The sequence below is a fragment of the Stegostoma tigrinum genome, chromosome 7 (assembly GCF_030684315.1).
Source record: "Stegostoma tigrinum isolate sSteTig4 chromosome 7, sSteTig4.hap1, whole genome shotgun sequence".
Taxonomy (NCBI): domain Eukaryota; kingdom Metazoa; phylum Chordata; class Chondrichthyes; order Orectolobiformes; family Stegostomatidae; genus Stegostoma; species Stegostoma tigrinum.
This window is the reverse complement of record NC_081360.1, coordinates 23,813,233-23,831,272: the sequence shown is the minus strand read 5'-3', so window position 1 is coordinate 23,831,272 and position 18,040 is coordinate 23,813,233. Positions and strand designations below refer to the sequence as shown.

The following is an 18,040-nucleotide window of genomic DNA, read 5'->3' as shown; positions in this document are numbered from 1 at the left end:
GAGACAACAAGGTGTAGAGCTGGGTGAACACAGCAGGCCAAGCAGCATCAGAGGAGCTGATGCTGCTTGGCCTGTTGTGTTCATCCAGCTCTACACCCTGTTAACCAAAATGAGGTAACCAGTTCTGAGGAAGGGTCACCAGACCCAAAACGTTAATTTTGTTTTCCCCTCCACAGATGCTGCCAGACCTGCTGAGCTCTTCCAGCAACTTTGTTTTCATTCCTGATTTACAGCATTCTCAGTTCTTTTGGTCTTTATTAACCAAGTTGAGGTGCTACTTTAGCTACTTTATTCTGAGATGCACCACATGCCACATTCAGTATCAAACAGAAATTGCTGAAAATATTGCTTTCTCTCCATAGATGCAGCCAGACCCACTGAGCGTTTCCAGCCATTCCTGTTTTTGTTTCTGATTACCAGCATCAGTTTTATGCCACTTTCAGAATCACGGTCACAAACGCAGTCCCAGAGAAGGTCAAGTTACACAGTCAGCTGTCAAAACATTGCTTAAGTTACACTGACAACGGTGCGGTCATCTCCCACCTGCTGCTTGGCACTGTAATGTAAACCCGGATCAAGACCCAAATGAGAAGGACAACAATTCTGTGTGTCCATGTGTGTGGAGGATACAGTGCACGCAGGTTTGAGCCTGACTCCAGGTTTGTACCTGGAGAGAATGACTGCAGGAGCTCAGACTCAATGTGCATTGAAGAAGGGACAAATAATGTACTACCGGGATGCTGAGTGGGTACCTGTCACTTGGTCTAAGGAGTGGGTAAAGGCAATCACCAGGCCCCGGGGCCTGGGGCTGGAGTTCGAGTTGCACACCAGCCTCTACTCACCCCCTCCGCCTCGGTCAGGTTGAGCTGGGAGGAAGCCGAAGCCAGGCTCCCAGTCTCGGGCGACTCCGACATCCTGATCCCTGATCCCTGATCCCGCTCCGCCGCCAACCCCCTGTCTCACGTCCCCAGAGACCACAGACTGGCCGCTGGCTGGCGACCAAAGACGGCCCGGCCCACTCCCAGCCTCGCCCACGCACGCTGACAATGTCCCCGCCCCTCTATCTGACCGACAGCCGTTTCGACCAATCCGATATCTACATGCGCTGTGATTGACAGCTGCCCTGTAGGGAGGGCTCAGAAGAATGCTGCAGCGATTCCCCGCAGGGGTGAACACACAACCGTGCATGGGGAACGTTGCAGGGACAGGTTTCACCTGAATATAGCATTCATACATTACCTTTTAAGTTCAAGTTGTTAGTTAGATCTCTGATTTGCTCAAATTGAGCTTAAACACGAAATTAAAATGTTGGAGAAACTCAACAGGTCTGGCAGCAAGTGTGGAGTAAAATGTTAAGTTTCTCCAAGGTATAATAATGAACTGTTGCCACTGGTTGAAAATTTAAGAACTTGGGGGCATAGTCTGAGAATTCGAGCCAGACTGTTCAAGAGAGACAAAACTCAGCAGGTCTGTCAGCATGTGTGGAGAGAAAACTGAAGAAGGGGCGACGAACCCGAAATATGAACTCTGCTTTTTCTCCACGGATGTTGCCAGACTTGCTGAGTTTTTATCCAGCATTTTTTTTAAATTTTGTTTCTGATTTCCAGCTTACACAGTTTGTTTTGTGCTGGAGCAATGTTAGAAAGCACTTCTATAGACAAAGGGTGATAGATATTTAGAACTCTTTCACAAGTGGCAGTAGATGCATTTTTTAATTTTAAATATGAGATAGATAAATTTTGTTGAACACACATTACAGGATATGGGACAAAGGCAGATATGTGGAGTTAAGCCATAGATCAACATGATGTCATTGACCAGTTGAGCAGGCAGGGGTGACTGAATGGCCTACTTCTGTTCCTATGTTCCTAGTTTCTGTGCTTGCTTCAGCTTGCCAGCAACTTTTGTTTTATTTATTTGAGCTTAGGCATATCTTCTTTCAGGAAACCTCATTGGCTTTATGGAAAGCGTCTTATCTCTGAACCAGGAGATTCTTGTTCAGGTCCCACTTGCTCCAAAGATGTGTAATAACATCCCTGAACATGGTGTTAAAAATATCTTTGAGAGACCCTATTGTCCAGTAATGTTTAAATAGCTATCGCAGTAACTACCATTAAGCCTGTGGTTGAATGCATTTCCCATATATTCTGAACCATAGTCCACAGATTTTCAAGAAAAATGTTTCCTTAATTGCCATGCACCTTCTTGTCCAAAGGTTACCCCATCATGGACAGCATTATCACTGGTTTCAGAGTTACGTACAGCGATGACCATACCAGTAGTAAGCAGTGAGATAACAGGGTGTAGAGCTGAATGAACACAGCAGGCCAAGCAGCATCAGAGGAGCAGGAAGGCTGACGTTTCGGGTCTAGACCCTTCAGAAAATGGCTCAAAACATCAGCCTTCCTGCTCCTCTGATGCTGCTTGGCCTGCTGTGATCATTCAGCTCTACACCTTGTTATCTCAGATTCTTCAGTATCTGCAGTTCCTGCTATCTCTGAAACAGAAAGATACAGTGTCTGTTTTTGTGGAAAATCTGACATGAAATCAATGAATTTAAAACATTAAAATGTGTCTTGTACTGTCCAATTCAAACTGGAAAGTGTATCATAAAGCATATAAATAGAGCAGTTAAAAGATATTCTGTTCCCACCTCATTAAGGAAATTATACTAAGAGAAAAGGCAAGAGGAAGAGACAGTGGCAATAGAAAAAGGCAACAGACTTTTCATGGGGATGTTGCAGAACAGCAATGAGGGGAAGAAAAGGTGAAAATATGCACAATGGACCGCAGGTAAAATGGATGTCTAATCATTTATGAAACAAAAAGAGTTGTAAATACCATTACAGATTTTGGCAGGAGAAATTCTCAATCCACAGACTTGTGAAAATGTATGGGTGAAGCACGCAGTGTAGAACTCATAATAAAAAAGAAGACAGCTAAATATGAAACAAATAGACTTGGATTTCATAGGTTCCTAGTAATGCAAGGAAAATAATTATTTGAGTATGGAACGACGAGGAATACACACAAAGTCCCCTTCACATTTGATGTTTGCACAATGAATGAAATATTAAAAGTCAGGGGGAATTGTGCATATTGGCAATCTTTATAAAAATGTTGGTATTACAGCTTTTGAAACAATACTAATAAAAACACAAATAGAAAATCAAAATATTGCAGATGGTAGAAGTCTAAAATTAAAACTGAAAATATTGTAATAATCAGGAGGCCACATAATATCTTTCAATGAAAAATATTTGGTAATGAGAAGACCCACTACATTGTTGTTATGGTGTGTTGTTCAGGCGGCAAAAAAAACCCAGCATTCTTACAGGTCTTTTACAGAAAAAAAATGACATCTAAGATTGAAATTCAAAATTTGATTTTTCTACGTTCATCCTAAAGGATGTGTGATTGAAGAAGGGATGAAATTGTGGTTAAATAAGCAGTGGTCAGAACATGACCTTCTAAAGAAATCAAATTCCAGAACTGTGAGATCAGTTGTAGATGTATATAGCTGAGTCCACTGTCAATTTTTATGCAGGAACAGCATCTCATGTTTCGCTTGGGAAACTGCAGCCCAAGGGTGTCAATTTGGACTTCACGAGCTTCAAAATATCCTCTCCCCCAACCACATCCCAAAGCCAACCCAGCTAGTCCCTGCCTCCCTAACCATTTCTCCCACCTCAAACCCCAGCCCATCTCCTACCCACCAACCTCATCCCGCCTCCTCGACTTGTCCATCCTCCCCGAACTGACCTATCCCCTCCCTAACTCCCCACCTACACTCACCCTGCCTCTTTGACTTGTCTACCTCGTCTCCACCTATCTTCTTCTTTATCCATCTTCTACCTGCTTCCCCCTCTCTCTATTTCTTTCAGAATCCCCTTCCCCTCCCCATTTCTGAAGAAGGGTCTGAACCCAAAACATCAGCCTGCCTGCTCCTCTGATGCTGCTTGGCCTGCTGTGTTCATCCAGCTCTATACGATGTTATCCCAGTGTCAATTTTGTTTCTTTATGTGACTGGGTGCCCTTGGAGAGGGAGGATGAGCTGTTTGCTGGTATGCTTGAGACCTTCCACAACCAGTTGGCACTGCAATGTATTATCTCCATCCACATTGACATTTTAATCTAAAGTTAATTTTGCTTTGAGCATTTGACCATTGTTAGTGTCCCTTTGAGGAATATTTATTGTTTAATTTATTTAATGGTATTTAATTGATTGAACGAAAAATTGTTTATCGAAAGAGCGTAACTAAGAACACAAAACGAAGGGTGACAAAATCAAAGTTGTTTCTAGTTGTGACTCCAAGCAGGTCTATAAGCCAATTACAACCCTTGGATCCTTTAGATAGAAAACCCATGCAAAGCATCCATGCCAGAGGAGTAACCAAACAGATGGGTGCATGAAGCTGCAACTTGACACCAGCAGGGCAAATTACCCACACCTTCACTGGAGTCTGAGTGAGTGAGTGAGAAATTGTGAATGAGCATGAAAGGATAGCAAATATGTGGCAAGTAGTGAATGATTCTATGACAAGGCAGCTCTGTAGTCATTCAAGAACTGTACTAGTTGCAATAATCTAGATGGCAGTGAAGACGGCCTACTATTTGACAAAGATGGCAGTTCACATATACCAGTAATAGTTTGGTACAGTGATGGAGATTATTTGGGCTGCTACCATGAGTATGATGTCATACTGCATTATTGTTTGGTCCCAAGATTGTGGCTCATGGTGGCTCATTGGTTAGCACTGCTGGCTCACAGCACTAGGGACCCGGGTTTGATTCCAACCTTGAGTGATTGTCTGTCTAGAGTTTGCACATTCTCCCCTTGTCTGCATGGGTTTCCTCCGGGTACTTTGGTTTCCTTCCACAGTCCAAAGATGTGAAGGTAGGTGATTTGGCCTTGCGAAATTAGCCACAGTGATCAGTGATGTCCAGGCTAAGTGGGTTAGCCATGGGGATTGCAGGGTTATAATAACAGGGTGGGGGAGTGGGTCTGCGTGAGATGCTCTTCTAAGAGTCTGTGTAGAGTTGATGGTCTGTATGGCCTGTTTCCACACTCTAGTGATTCTGTGAAATGCAACTTTAGGTCTGGATTCAAGACCTATCTGCTCCAGAGGTGTGGAAAACAAAATCACTGAATAGGTTCATTAGAAAGTATCTAAACACAGATAATGAGTTGATTGTTATTAAAACCACAGCCAATAGGGCATTTCATTTTTGATTGCTAAAGATGGCATCAATGTGGGTAGAGATAAGACAAATGCACAGGGTTGGATCATATATGCCAACTATTTGCCCCACTTCTGTAGTTACATTCGGACCTGGGTGATATTGTAGAGGGTGCATCTGAGCTCTCAATGCCTTTAAAGAGGTGGGCACTGCAGGGGTATGGTGTTTTATTGCCCCTCCAAATCCATTTTGATTTAGACCGATCCTGTTCCCCCTAGCCCTCTGTCACTTTTGATTGTCCGCTTGCATTGCCCGTAAAAAGCTTTGCATACACGTATCTAATTGGCTGTATGGGCGATTTTACTGGTAGTAGGAAAAAAATGTCACAGTGATTTGGTGATATTCTGTTGTTATGTAAGAGTACTTCTGGATATAAAATAAAATTCACAAGATCCCTGTGATCGTGTTTTAAATTAATGCTCTCAGCAGAGATAAGAAAAGATGGTAAAAAAAAGTTATGTTTGTTTTACTAATGCAAGTAATTCGGTCAAGAGATAACAAAGTGTGGAGCTGGATGAACACAGCAGGCCAAGCAGCATCTTAGGAGCGCAAACGTTTCAGGCCTCGACCAGAAAAGACGCCGGATTCTCCAGCATCTGCAGTTCCCATTATCTCAAATATTCGGTCACTTGTTTTCTGTTACTCATTTGCATCCGTTAGACCGCTACAGTTCGGCGTTACAATGTGTCAAAGTAATCGAATGTAATGCAAAGAGTCGAGAATTTTAGATTTCCAACACCCGCTGTATTCTTGTTTGTGCAAACAACCAGGAGCTCACTCTGCACAGAGGATATGAAGATACAAACAGTGTTTGGCTCCCTGAGCAACCCCGTCACATGCCAGAAAACCCAGGCAACCCGCAGCAGTTTACATTTCCGCCTGTAAAGCTGAGGATTTCCTGCGATGCCAGTGCAAAGTAACATTGCAACCGGCCTCACACTACCGACGGCAAGGACGGGTCCACGAAGTGCTGGTGGGACAGGGAATCACTGCTCTCCCAACAACAAGGTAAAAAAAAGGTAAAACTCCAAATAGCCTGTTCAGTGCCTGCCTCAAATCGAGCACAGCTCAGACACATTCACCCACTGCGCTGGTATGCTTTCGTTTGCAACCCGTCTTAACATTGTACTTTACAGCTTAAGACAAAGTGCCACGGAATCATTATAATTAAATAATTGGTTTAGAAATCCAAGGAGTTTCCAGATCGAATTTTATGTTCAAATTTTTAACCCAGAATTTCTTCCGTGCAATAATAGTCGTAAGCGATTTCAGACAGGTAAGTTTCATAATCCTGCAGTAACAGAAATGGAAACACTTGTTAGCGAATCCTAAGAACATTGTTTCAATTTATCATTTTATTTCCTTGCCCATCAATGAATGGATTTTATACATTGTTACAACAGAATAACTGTAGATTTATGTAACATTTATCTTGGAACCCTTACACTGCTATTGAAAAAGGGTCAGCCTTGGAAATAGTCACGTAGCTAAGTAGCCTTTAGGGAAGTGAAGACAGCTATTGTTGTCCACAATGATCTGAAGGGAGCAGTGGTGCTGACATACAAAGCCTCCCCATACGGTATTGGGGTAGTGTTGGCTCACCGGTGGCTGAACGAACAGGAAACCCCAATAGCGTATGCTTCCCAGACTTTGGCTCATGCCAAATGCAAATACCAGATAGAGATAGAGAAAGAAGGTTTGGCAGACATCTTTGGGTGAGAAAGTTCCACCAATACCTTCACAGATGTGAATTTGTCATTACAGGGGACAAGACTCTGCTAGGGTTACTGAAAGAAGATAGGGCTGTGCTACCCATAACTTTTGGTCAATTTCAGCATTGGGCCCTTATCTCCATGCCTACAATTTGGAACAAAGTCCCGGAGGCCAGCTGGCTTACGTAGATGCCTTGAGCGGCCTCCCACAGTCAGATACTCCACCGGTGGTGCCTTCCCTGGAAGAATCCCTTCTGGTTTCCAACTTTCTGGACACAATTCCGTCCATCGCAGACAATATTCACCTGTGGATGCAAAACGAACACATCCTGGCCAAGCTAAAACGTAGGTGGCAAAGGGGGAAACAAAAGAGCCATTACATCCAGAACTGAAACCTTTCTGGACCTGGCGAGATCAGATCACAATAGAGGACGGCATATTATTGTGGTGAGCAAGAGTGATTGTCCAGAGTAAAGGTCGCTGCCAGATACCGGCTGACTCCATCAGGGTCATTCGGGGTTTCCAAAATGAAGATGTTGAACAAGAAGTTATGTCTGGTGGCCAGCATTGTACGCAGACTTAGCTGCCCTTGGTGGGGCAGTGCCCAGAACGCCAACAGGGACAAAAATTGCCATTGGCAGTGCCCCCACCATCGTGGGAGTGGCTGAGTCAACCCTGGACTCGGTTAGATGCCAATTATGCCAGTCCTTTCACTGACTCAATGTTCCTGGTCGTTGTGGATGTCCGTTCAAAGTGGATGGACATGCACAGAGTTAATTCAGCAAACTCTGGGAAGGCATTTGAAGAGCTGCGAGCTTCGTTCGCCATACACGGACTCATGGAAATATTAGTCACGGACAATGGGACATCACTTACTTGTAGGGAATTCAAGTATTTCCTAAAGTTCAATAGCCTTTGGCATGTTTGGACAGCTCCATACCATCCATCATTCAATGGACTGGCGTAAAGAGTGGTCCAAACATTGAAGACAGGCTTAAAAAAACAGCCTACAGCTTCACTACATTCCAAGATGTCCCAGTTCCTGTTCAATTATTGAACCAACCCTCACACAAATGCAGGGATAGGTTCAGCAGAGTTGCTAATGAACAGAAAACTCCGCACCAGGTTAAACCTGATATTCTGGACCAGGTGGGGGGTGTTAAATGGCATCAGGACCATCAATGCTGGACAAATGCTTCCTCTGAGTGAGACAGACAGTTTAACTCAGGGGAAGAAGTTTGATGCCAGAGCCATGGAAATAGCCTGGCCAGGGTATAAGGCAAGATCAATGTGAGGTCAGGTCCCATGACATAGAAAGTTCAGGTAGGTGAGGTGGACCTGAGCAAATGTAGGGATCACCTGAAAGCTGTTACCTCGCAAACGGGGCAGGAGCAAAACATACCCGGACCCTCAGCCCAGCCAGAAGGCATGTCAGGAACTGTAGCTTCACCGCCGCCCCCCCCCCCCCCCCCCCCCGCATCTTGTGTTGAGGAAACCCCACAGTCCGAGATGTATGTAGTCTCGATACCAGTACTGCTGGAAGAAGAGGATGGGCCACTGAGGGAGCCTTGTCCGACAGATTATAAACAAGGCACTCAGAGCATCTCAGTGATAGTAAGAACTGCAGATGCTGGAGTCAGAGATTACATAGTGTGGAGCTGGAGGAGCACAGCAGGCCAGGCAGCATCAGAGGAGCACAAAAGCTGACCTTCTGGGTCCCATTTCTGTGTTAACTCAGAGTCTGCTGACTTCAGGGACTGACTCCGAGCTGGCTGGCCACAGCCAGTGTACATGTAAATAAAGGGTGACTTGGTGGTAGGATATTAGCCTCTGCGCAGTTATTTCAATATCCAAAACATTTTATTCTTTATAGTAGATACAGGTGGAAGTTTACATCCCAGCTGTCCAGAATTGACCTCAGTGGTGTACCGCAAGGGTCGGTGTTGGGCCCACTGGTGTTTGTCATTTTTATAAATGACCTGGATGAGGGCGTAGAAGGATGGGTTAGTAAATTTGCAGACGACACTAAGGTCGGTGGAGTTGTGGATAGTGACAAAGGATGCTGTAGGTTGCAGAGAGACATAGATAAGCTGCAGAGCTGGGCTGAGAGGTGGCAAATGGAGTTTAATGCAGACAAGTGTGAGGTGATGCACTTTGGTAGGAGTAACCGGAAGGCAAAGTACAGGGCCAATGGTAAGATTCTTATTAGTGTAGATGAGCAGAGAGATCTCGGTGTCCATGTACACAGATCCTTGAAAGTTGCCACCCAGGTTGACAGGTCTGTTAAGAAGGCATACAGTGTTTTAGCTTTTATTAATAGAGGGATCGAGTTCCGGAACCAAGAGGTTATGGTGAAGCTATACAAAACTCTGGTGCGGCCGCACTTGGAGTATTGCGTACAGTTCTGGTCACCGCATTATAAGAATGATGTGGAAGCTTTGGAAAGGGTGCAGAGGAGATTTAATAGGATGTTGCCTGGTATGGAGGGAAGGTCTTACGAGGAAAGGCTGAGGGACTTGAGGCTGTTTTCATTAGAGAGAAGAAGGTTGAGAGGTGACTTAATTGAAACATATCAAATCATCAGAGGGTTAGATAGGGTGGATAGGGAGAGCCTTTTTCCTAGGATGGTGACGGCGAGCACGAGGGGGCATAGCTTTAAATTAAGGGGTGAAAGATATAGGACAGATGTCAGAGGTAGTTTCTTTACTCAGAGAGTAGTAGGGGAATGGAACGCTTTGCCTGCGACGGTAGTAGATTCACCAACTTTAGGTACATTTAAGTCGTCATTGGTTAAGCATATGGGCGTACATGGAATAGTGTAGGTTAGATGGGCTTGAGATCGGTATGACAGGTCGGCACAACATCGAGGGCCGAAGGGCCTGTACTGTGCTGTAATGTTCTATGTTCTATGTTCAGACAACAGAAGCAAAATGACAAGTGGAGGTGAATGAACATAACAGGCCAAGCAGCATCAGAGGAGCACGAAGGCTGATGTTTTGGGCCTACACCCTCCTTCAGGAAAATTTTTGTTATTTCAGATTCTTCAGCATCTGCAGCTCCTACTGCCTCAGAAGCAAAATGACAATGGCCTGACTTATGGCGCTGCCTTGTCCTCCAACTACAAAAATAATTTTAAGATTACACATCTGAAAACATGAAAAGAACTCCAATCTAAGCAAGTTAAACTGGAGGTATTTAAATACTTAGACATTAGTTTCTAAGCCCAGTGAACAGCCATTCTGGATAACTACTGCTGTGGATCAAGACTGTGAAGATAGATTGAGTCTTGCTAATGTGATTGTCAATTTGTTTTCTAATCAGGAAACATCCCCATGGCTGGAAAGAAGAAAGAAATAACACTACAGGTAGGCCTTGAAAAGAAAAACAATAATCACACATTTACTGGTTCCAATATATTTGTTACTCACTTTTTTTTTAATCAAGCACTTCATAGATTCTAAAATTGCAGTTATTTTCACTTCTCATTTTGACCCAAAATGGATGGATTTTCTAAGCAAAACTTTTCCAGAAAATTCAATATTTCTTTCGGTTGCATGAGAAGGTAGGAATAAGAGACAATGGGGATAATTTAAACCCTAATGACAGATAGGAAGGTTTGAACTTTAAGATTCTTATCTTCGTACTCTTCAGAAGAAATAATTGGCTTGCCAAAAACTGAACGATCATTTCCCCAGTCATGATACACATTTTTAAATGATTTCAATAGAGACTTGAGTTAAACAAATCCAGAAAGTATTTCCTAGAGCTCTAGGAATCTGCTAGTGAAGTGGAGGAAATAGAAATTGAGCAGTGTTTCACAAGAGTGTTTCAAATGCAGATTCTTCATTAAAAATTAATGCTTACGTCGCAATCTCAATGGGCGATTGTGACACAATAGTGGCGTCCTTACCTCTGAACCAGAAAGCCTGAGTCCAAAATACCACCTGTTTTGGAGGTGTGTAATAAGATTGTCAATTTAAAATATCTCACGTGGAAATTCATCACCTTGGTTTCTTTTAGCAATTATTTTTGAAGTTCTTATCAAGACGTTTTGGAGGTTTTCAAATGGAAATAATATTCGGGGCCAGCCAAAAATTTTTATATTTGTAGGACAAGTAATCAATGACCATAGATAGGAGATAATAGGAACTGCTGGAGAATCCATGATAACAAGATGTGGAGCTGGATGAACACATCAGGCCAAGCAGCATTTTAGGAGCAGGAAAGCTGACGTTTTGGGTCTAGGCCCGAAGTGTCAGCTTTCCTGCTTCTTAGATCAATTACCATCCCTGGCAGAAATGTCACTGTATAATGGTTTTTGAAAATACAGAAGGATGAAATACACAAAACAAATCTTGGGACTGTAAATAGTGAGAAAGCTGCAAATGAGGCAGCAGAGGTCACAGGAGAAAGACTCACCTTCCTTTAATGTATATGCAGATTATCAATCCCAGACATTTAAGAAGAACTCTTCCCTGCTGAACCCAATGGTCGTGCTTTGCCCATTGCCTCAAATTTTTTTTATCTCTGGCTCCCTCGAGTGCACTACCGAGCAACACCTCAAGATCTTCACAGTCAAGTGCTGACAAATGTATTCTGCAGGCCAGGGATGGTTGTTCACCAGGGTGGTGACTTATGTCAAGATCTCTTGTGGCAACAATAGCCAAATTAAATGCTAATTCTCTCTTGCTTTCCATGGATACAGATTGCCATCAATTAGATATCCACAGCAAGCTGAGGATCAATGCCAGATCAATCATGTTTCGTCAGCCATGGGGAATTTTGCTCTATCAATATAGAGTTGGTGTGCAACCACCAGATAAGATTCAATATAATCTTCTCTGGGTGTTGTTTTGATCCCTCACTCCAATGAGGCAGAGATTTCCTTTGCAAAGAAGTTATAGATGTTAAGCACTGTCTTGTTGGAGCCTAGGGACAACACCTTCAAGCTTGATTGTGATGCGGAAACTGCTGATGAGACACAGGGATGCTACAATCAGTCATATGGTCATCCATCATGGTGCAAATGATCAACAGGTTGAGAATGCAACTATAGTGATGGCTTTCAGTGCTCACCAACAAGATTGTGCCCCATGATAATTTTATTTAGTGACTACCAGTCGCCAAAGTCAAGCAGTAGCATATTCATTTGCAAAATTTACAGTGATTGGTATGTGCGTGGGGGGACACATTTGGGTATGGTTTAGCAGCGTTTGTGTCTCTCCACAAATGCATAAGGAGTTTGTACTGGGAGCCCCAGCAGTGTCTGTTGTCTGTGCAGTGATCATGGCTTGACCTGGACCTGTTATAAGCAAGAAGTGCTCTCACTGTGGTAGGTCAAAGACTGCCATTCAGCAGGTGGGGTATGTCACAAGGAACTTGATAGTGACAACTTTGATCCAGAGCATGATTCCTACAGGACCTTCTTCAAGAGAGTGGCTCCATGTAGAGACTGAGTTGAAAGATGAGTACGCTTATGGATTGAACAGGTCATCAACAGTGTAAGTGAGATGTGGCCTTAGAGTTGCTTTCACTGGGAGCTGTATTTCTGTCTGAGGTCTGTTGAGACTGTTAACATTGACCAGACACACCCCTATGAAACAAAAACAAAGTTGCTGGAAAAGCTCAGCAGGTCTGGCAGCAACTGGTGTCAACCAGTTTGCGAGTCTTCATCAGTTTGTGTTCTGTATGGGAGCAATGTTTGCAAAGATAAAAAGCAAGAGGAAGAAAGTTGAGTGGAGACTTTGAATTGTGATCCACATTATTGCTTCCAATTGAGGTCAACAAGATGTTGCAAAAGTATCTGGTTGGGAATACTGGTTTGATTGAGAAACAAGTGTAACTAATCAGCTAGGACACATAAATATTAGAAGTGTTTAAAGATTAAAAAAAAAAGGTGTTAACCATTAAAAACATCATCACAGCTAGCAGGAAAAGCCAGAAATGTTAATTTAAATGTTAAAATTAATTTAAGGCTTGGTCTTCAAAAATTATCTGTCGTCCTTTACTTCACATGCTTCATTGTCAAAGGAATTCTACACTGCTGTGCTGTTTACCACAATGTTCATATCTTCTCACATATCCTAAAATTCATTACCAAACCTCACGTGTTCCCAGCCAACACCACCTCCAATGTTATGTTGGTTAGAAATTTAGCTGGTTTCCATTTCTGTTATTTTGTCTTCAATTATTCCTTTCTCTTTACTGTAACAAATCAACGAAAATCAACATAATTCAAACATTGACTCAAATGATGTTTCAAACCAAAAGTACATTTCACTTTAAATAGTCCAAACATCATAGATGCATACTTCAAGAATTCACATAATTCCATACATAAATGTGGCATTATGTACAACCTGTCACTTTTTCCACTCCATTGATGTGGCCTTCGAGTTGCTTTCACTGGGAGCTGTATTTGTATCTGAAGTCTGTCGAGACTGTTAGCATTGACCAGACACACACCTATGAAACAAAAACAAAGTTGCTGGAAAAGCTCAGCAGGTCTGGCAGCATCTGTGGAGGAGCAAACAGAGTTAACTTTTGTTCCTGATTTACACACCAATGAAATCTCTCTGACTGGAGTACAGAGTCATAAAGGTTTACAACACAGAAAAGGGCTCTTCAGCCTATTGCGTGTGCGCTGGGACAAGTAGCTAAAGTCTTAACAAACAAATAAAAATCTGGGAGACATTTATTCCGGGAGCTTTCATGGCTCAAATGGGATGTTCAGTAGTGAGTACAAAGAATAGGGGAATCAATGGCAGTAGCAATGTGGGACTGATCAGATATAAACCAGAAGTATCAATATGAAAGGAGAATCATAACTAAAAAGAGATACAATTGGCAAATAGAACAGTTGGCAGGAATCAGGGGTAATAAAAAAATGAACTCCAGAAATGCGTGGGGAATAGTCAATTGTGTTTTAGATGTGGCTCAAAATGCCATTTGTGATGAACTATCATAAACCAAGTAATACTAGTCTTGAAGATTCAGAATAGTGATGGTGCTACTGACCAGGCAGAGCAAATTGTACTGGTAACAAACAGCTTCATCCCAGTAATGAATGCTTTCATTGTGGATTCGTTCCATTTGACAATGGCTGAATGCCTGCAGTGTGTGGAGTGGCTTAGTTAAAATGTTACTGAGACTGCTTAAAATAACAAAGATTGAAGTGAAGTTAAAGAATTTGAGAGTTTCAGCTACTCTGGTTAAGGAATGACAAAGTCTATAAAATAGAGTAAATTACTTTATCAACACAGACATGTAAAGTGTAAAACCTTTGCTGTTAAATAGGCCGCCTACAAAAATGGCTCAAATGAGAGATGGAACTCAACAAGGCAATTGATCTTGGGAACTCAGTAGATTACACAATCTGTACATTATTGAATTGCAATTTCTCTCTTCACTCCTCATAGTATAAGAACTAAATATGAAAATATATGTGAAGCTCAAAAAAAAAGTAGGAAACAATGTCTCCCCGGTGGCTCAAGAAGTAGATATCCTAGTCTTACATAGTAATTGTCTATACACTATTCAATCCCAATTGTTACTCCTTACCCAACCCTTCATCAGTATTAATGATCGTCCGCATTACTTTATGGGGGATACAGCAGATTATACCTTACGATGTTTGTGTAGATTTCCCTTGATCAAATTGTGAATATTTTTGCTGCTCCTAATGTAATACCAAATTGGTGTAACAACCTCCTAAATTCCTTCCCACCCTTTCTCTTCCCTGCTGCCCTTCATTCCTGGCACCTTCTCCATGCTATTCTGCATTACTGTAGGGAATCAGAGCACCAGCAGCACTTCCCTGACCCACCTGACGGAGAACGCATTTAATACCACCGGGTAAGTGTTGAGAGAATGTTTCCTGAATGGCCTTGTTCAACAATAAGCATGAATGTACCCATGGTTCTCCGGATCACACAACCTAATCATGCCTGAAACCCCAGATTAAAAACATGATGAGGGCTTTTGACACTTCTCCACAGATTCCACATGTTTTTTTTGATGTCTTGGCTGATAATTGAGAGCATCCCAATGGAAGTTAGATTATAAGTGAAGCAGACATTCCTGGAATTCTGTAGTCAAGATGAAAAATCTGACTCTGTTTCTAATTCTGTTTACTTTATAAAATGAACAAATGAAAAAGTACAGCACAGGAATAGGCCCTTTGGCCCTCCAAGTCTGTGCAAAACCATCATGTCCTAATTAATCTAAGAACAAACCCCCCCCAGCCATTTTGTTTGATCTGTATCGCTCTATTCCCTCTCTATTCATGAACCATCTAGTTGCCTCTTCAATGTCTTCAATGTGCCTGCTTCCATCATCTCTTCTGTTAGTGCATTCCAAAATGCTACCACTCTCTGTGTGAAAAGCCTTCCTCGCACATCTCCCTTAAACTTTCCCCCTCTCACCTTGAACCTGTGCCCCCTTGTAATTGAAACTTCGACATCGGGAAAAAGCCTATGACTATCTACCCTATTCATGTCTGTCATAATTTTGTAGACTTCTATTAGGTCCCCTCTCTGCCGCTGCCTTTCCAGTGAAAACAATCCTAGTCTTTTTAATCTTTCCACATAGTCAATGCCCTGGAGACCAGGCAACATCCTGGTGAATCTTCTCTGTGCTTCCTCCAAAGCTTCAGGTAGTGTGGCAACCAAAACTGCACACAGTACTCCAAATGCGGTCTAACAAGGGTTTATATAACTGCAACATGCTTTGCCAACTCTTGTACTGCATGCCCTGGCCAATGAAGGCAAGCATGCCATATGCCGTCTTAATCACCTTGGCTACCTACGTTGCCAATTTCAGGGAACTGTGGACCTACAGTGGCCCAGATCCATCTGAATATTAATGTTCCTAAGAGTTCTGCCATTTACAGTATAATTCACACCTAAGTTTGATCCTCCAAAATGCATCACCTTGTGTTTGTCTGGATTAAACTCCATCTGCCATTTCTGCTCCCAAGTCTCCAGTCTATCTATATCCAGTTGTATACTTTCACAATCATTGGCACTATCAGCAACTCCACCAACCTTCGTGTCATCAGCAAACTTGCTTTTCAGGACACCCACATTTTCCTCCAAATCATTTATATATAAACAACAAAGAACCTAAGACTGACCCCAGTGGAATACCATTAGTTACAGTTCTCCATTCTGAAAAAACATCCTTCCACCACTACCCTGTCTTCTGTGACAAAGCCAGTTTTCTATCCATCTAGCCAGGCCACCCTGAATCCCTCATGATTTCAGCTGTTATATCAACCTGCCATGTGGGATTTTATCAAATGCCTTACCAAAGTCCATATAAACTACATCCACTGCCATTCCCTCATCAATTATCCTTGTTACCTCTTCAAAAAATTCAATCAGGTTTGTGAGATATGACCTTCCCCATACAAAACCAGCTGCCTAACACTAACTAGTCCATTTTTTCTAAATGGGCATACATTGTCATGCAATATGCAATATCATCAATTCTTAACTTAAGACAGTAAGTAAACCCAATTATTACAGGCAATAAATTCCTGCTTTCTTGGATTATTTGTTAATTGATTTGAATTACTAAGACATTTAGTCTGTTTTGTAAGAGGCAGCTCAGGGAAGGTTTGCTCTGATGATTGCTGGAATGGGTGAATTGACTTATGAGCTAAAGTTAAACAGTTTAGGACACTACTCACTAGAGTATTTAGAAGGAGGAGATGTATTCTCATTGATTCTTAGTAAGATTAACAGAGTAAATACTGATAGGATGTTTCCCTCATAGGAATGTCTAGGACCAGAGGGCATAGTCTCAGAATAAAGGGGTGCCAATTTAAAACTGAGGTGAGGATGCGTTTCTCCTCTGAGATTGTGAATCTTTGGAACTTCTTTCCGCAGAGAGTTGTGAGACGAGAATCCTTGTGTATAATTGTGGCTGAGATAGGTAGATGGATTATTGAACAGTAAGTGAAAAGAGGTTTACATGTAAAGGCCAGGAAAGTGTTGGATCAGTCGCAATCCTAATGAATATTGGAGGAATCTCAAGGGGCCGAATGACCTATTCCTATATCTTTTACTTATGAACTTGTAGGCATATAAATATTTCAGTGATTATGTATGGACATTTCCTGTAACATGGCAAAGCTGTTTATGAGAAGCTTTTTCCAACAGAGGCAGAAAAAATGGTCATCATTGAGTGAAGGAACGAGGTTGAAGCCGCAATGCTGTATTTCCTCCAGCCTGTTTACTTTGGATTTGCTTCCTTCCTATAGTGCTATCCGTACTGATCACTGACAGGGCCATTGCGCTGTTACTTCCTCAATGTATTTGTGTACAATGACAACAATTCAGAATGTTTTCTGAATATTTAACATTTAACATGCTGAAAGAGGACAGACATGAAATCTGTTGTCACATGGTTAGTCATTAAATTTGCAAAAGATCACTGGAAATGTCCTAACTCTCCCATCAGACAGTACAGAAAGGACATTATTACCTCTGTTTAGAATTTATGTCACTCAGGGTCTGAAACATTTATAGTTAAAGGCAAAGATGCTGAACCTGGGAATGTATAAAAATGCTTGATTTGTCTCAGGTTCAGCTTCAAGTGCTCTGTTTAAAAATTTGTGTGATTCTCTGTCTTATAATTTGAGCACAACTGTTAATCCCACTTATTTTAAGTGGGTCAACATGGTTTTCACCAGAATGGTGAAAACAGGAATCTGTGGAAATGTATTTACTGGGGCAGTGATGAAACTAAACCAACTGCCAGTGGTTGCTTCATCATCTGTAAATATTCCTTTTAAAACTTCAAACTGCCAGTGAGTCATACTGTCATGTCATGCCTATTTTTCAGCACATTTTTGTTGGTCATATTTATATATTCTTGTTTAGATGAGTGCTAATGACTTTAGGAACGCAGCCTGAATGAGCCACTACAAATTCTCCCTTTGTCTGGGAGATAAATGAACGCAAAAACTAAAGATGCTGAGACAGCGCTGTTCAGTAACTGCATCTCTGCTGATATTAATCTTGTTTCTCCACAATGCCAGCATTGACAATTATCTTGGGCTCATTTACTATCAGCACTCTAAT

General features: G+C 42.2%; 2 protein-coding genes across 13 annotated transcripts in view; one reads left to right on the top strand and one right to left on the bottom strand.

The window, feature by feature from the left end:
* The window catches only part of vps8 (VPS8 subunit of CORVET complex), a 537,289-nt gene extending 536,261 nt beyond the window's left edge, over nt 1-1,028 (bottom strand). For all 3 annotated transcript variants that reach the window (XM_048534818.2, XM_059647115.1, XM_048534821.2), the window contains exon 1: nt 843-1,028. In XM_048534818.2, coding sequence (XP_048390775.1) covers nt 843-914 — 72 coding nt within the window. In that variant the 5' untranslated portion in view covers nt 915-1,028. The remainder of the gene's footprint in view (nt 1-842) is intronic.
* A 5,106-nt stretch (nt 1,029-6,134) lies between these two features.
* The window catches only part of nme9 (NME/NM23 family member 9), a 65,175-nt gene continuing 53,269 nt past the window's right edge, over nt 6,135-18,040 (top strand). For 6 of the 10 annotated variants that reach the window (XR_007248007.2, XR_007248008.2, XR_007248006.2 and 3 more), the window contains exons 1-2: nt 6,135-6,249; nt 10,275-10,318. Coding sequence is in view for 3 of the 10 variants with exons in the window: in XM_048535355.2 (XP_048391312.1) it covers nt 10,286-10,318 (33 nt within the window). In the remaining 7 variants the exon portion in view is untranslated. Of the gene's footprint in view, nt 6,261-10,272; nt 10,319-14,743; nt 14,808-18,040 lie in introns of those variants that run through there. The other 4 variants (XM_048535353.2, XM_048535352.2, XM_048535351.2 and 1 more) reach the window with 4 other exon arrangements.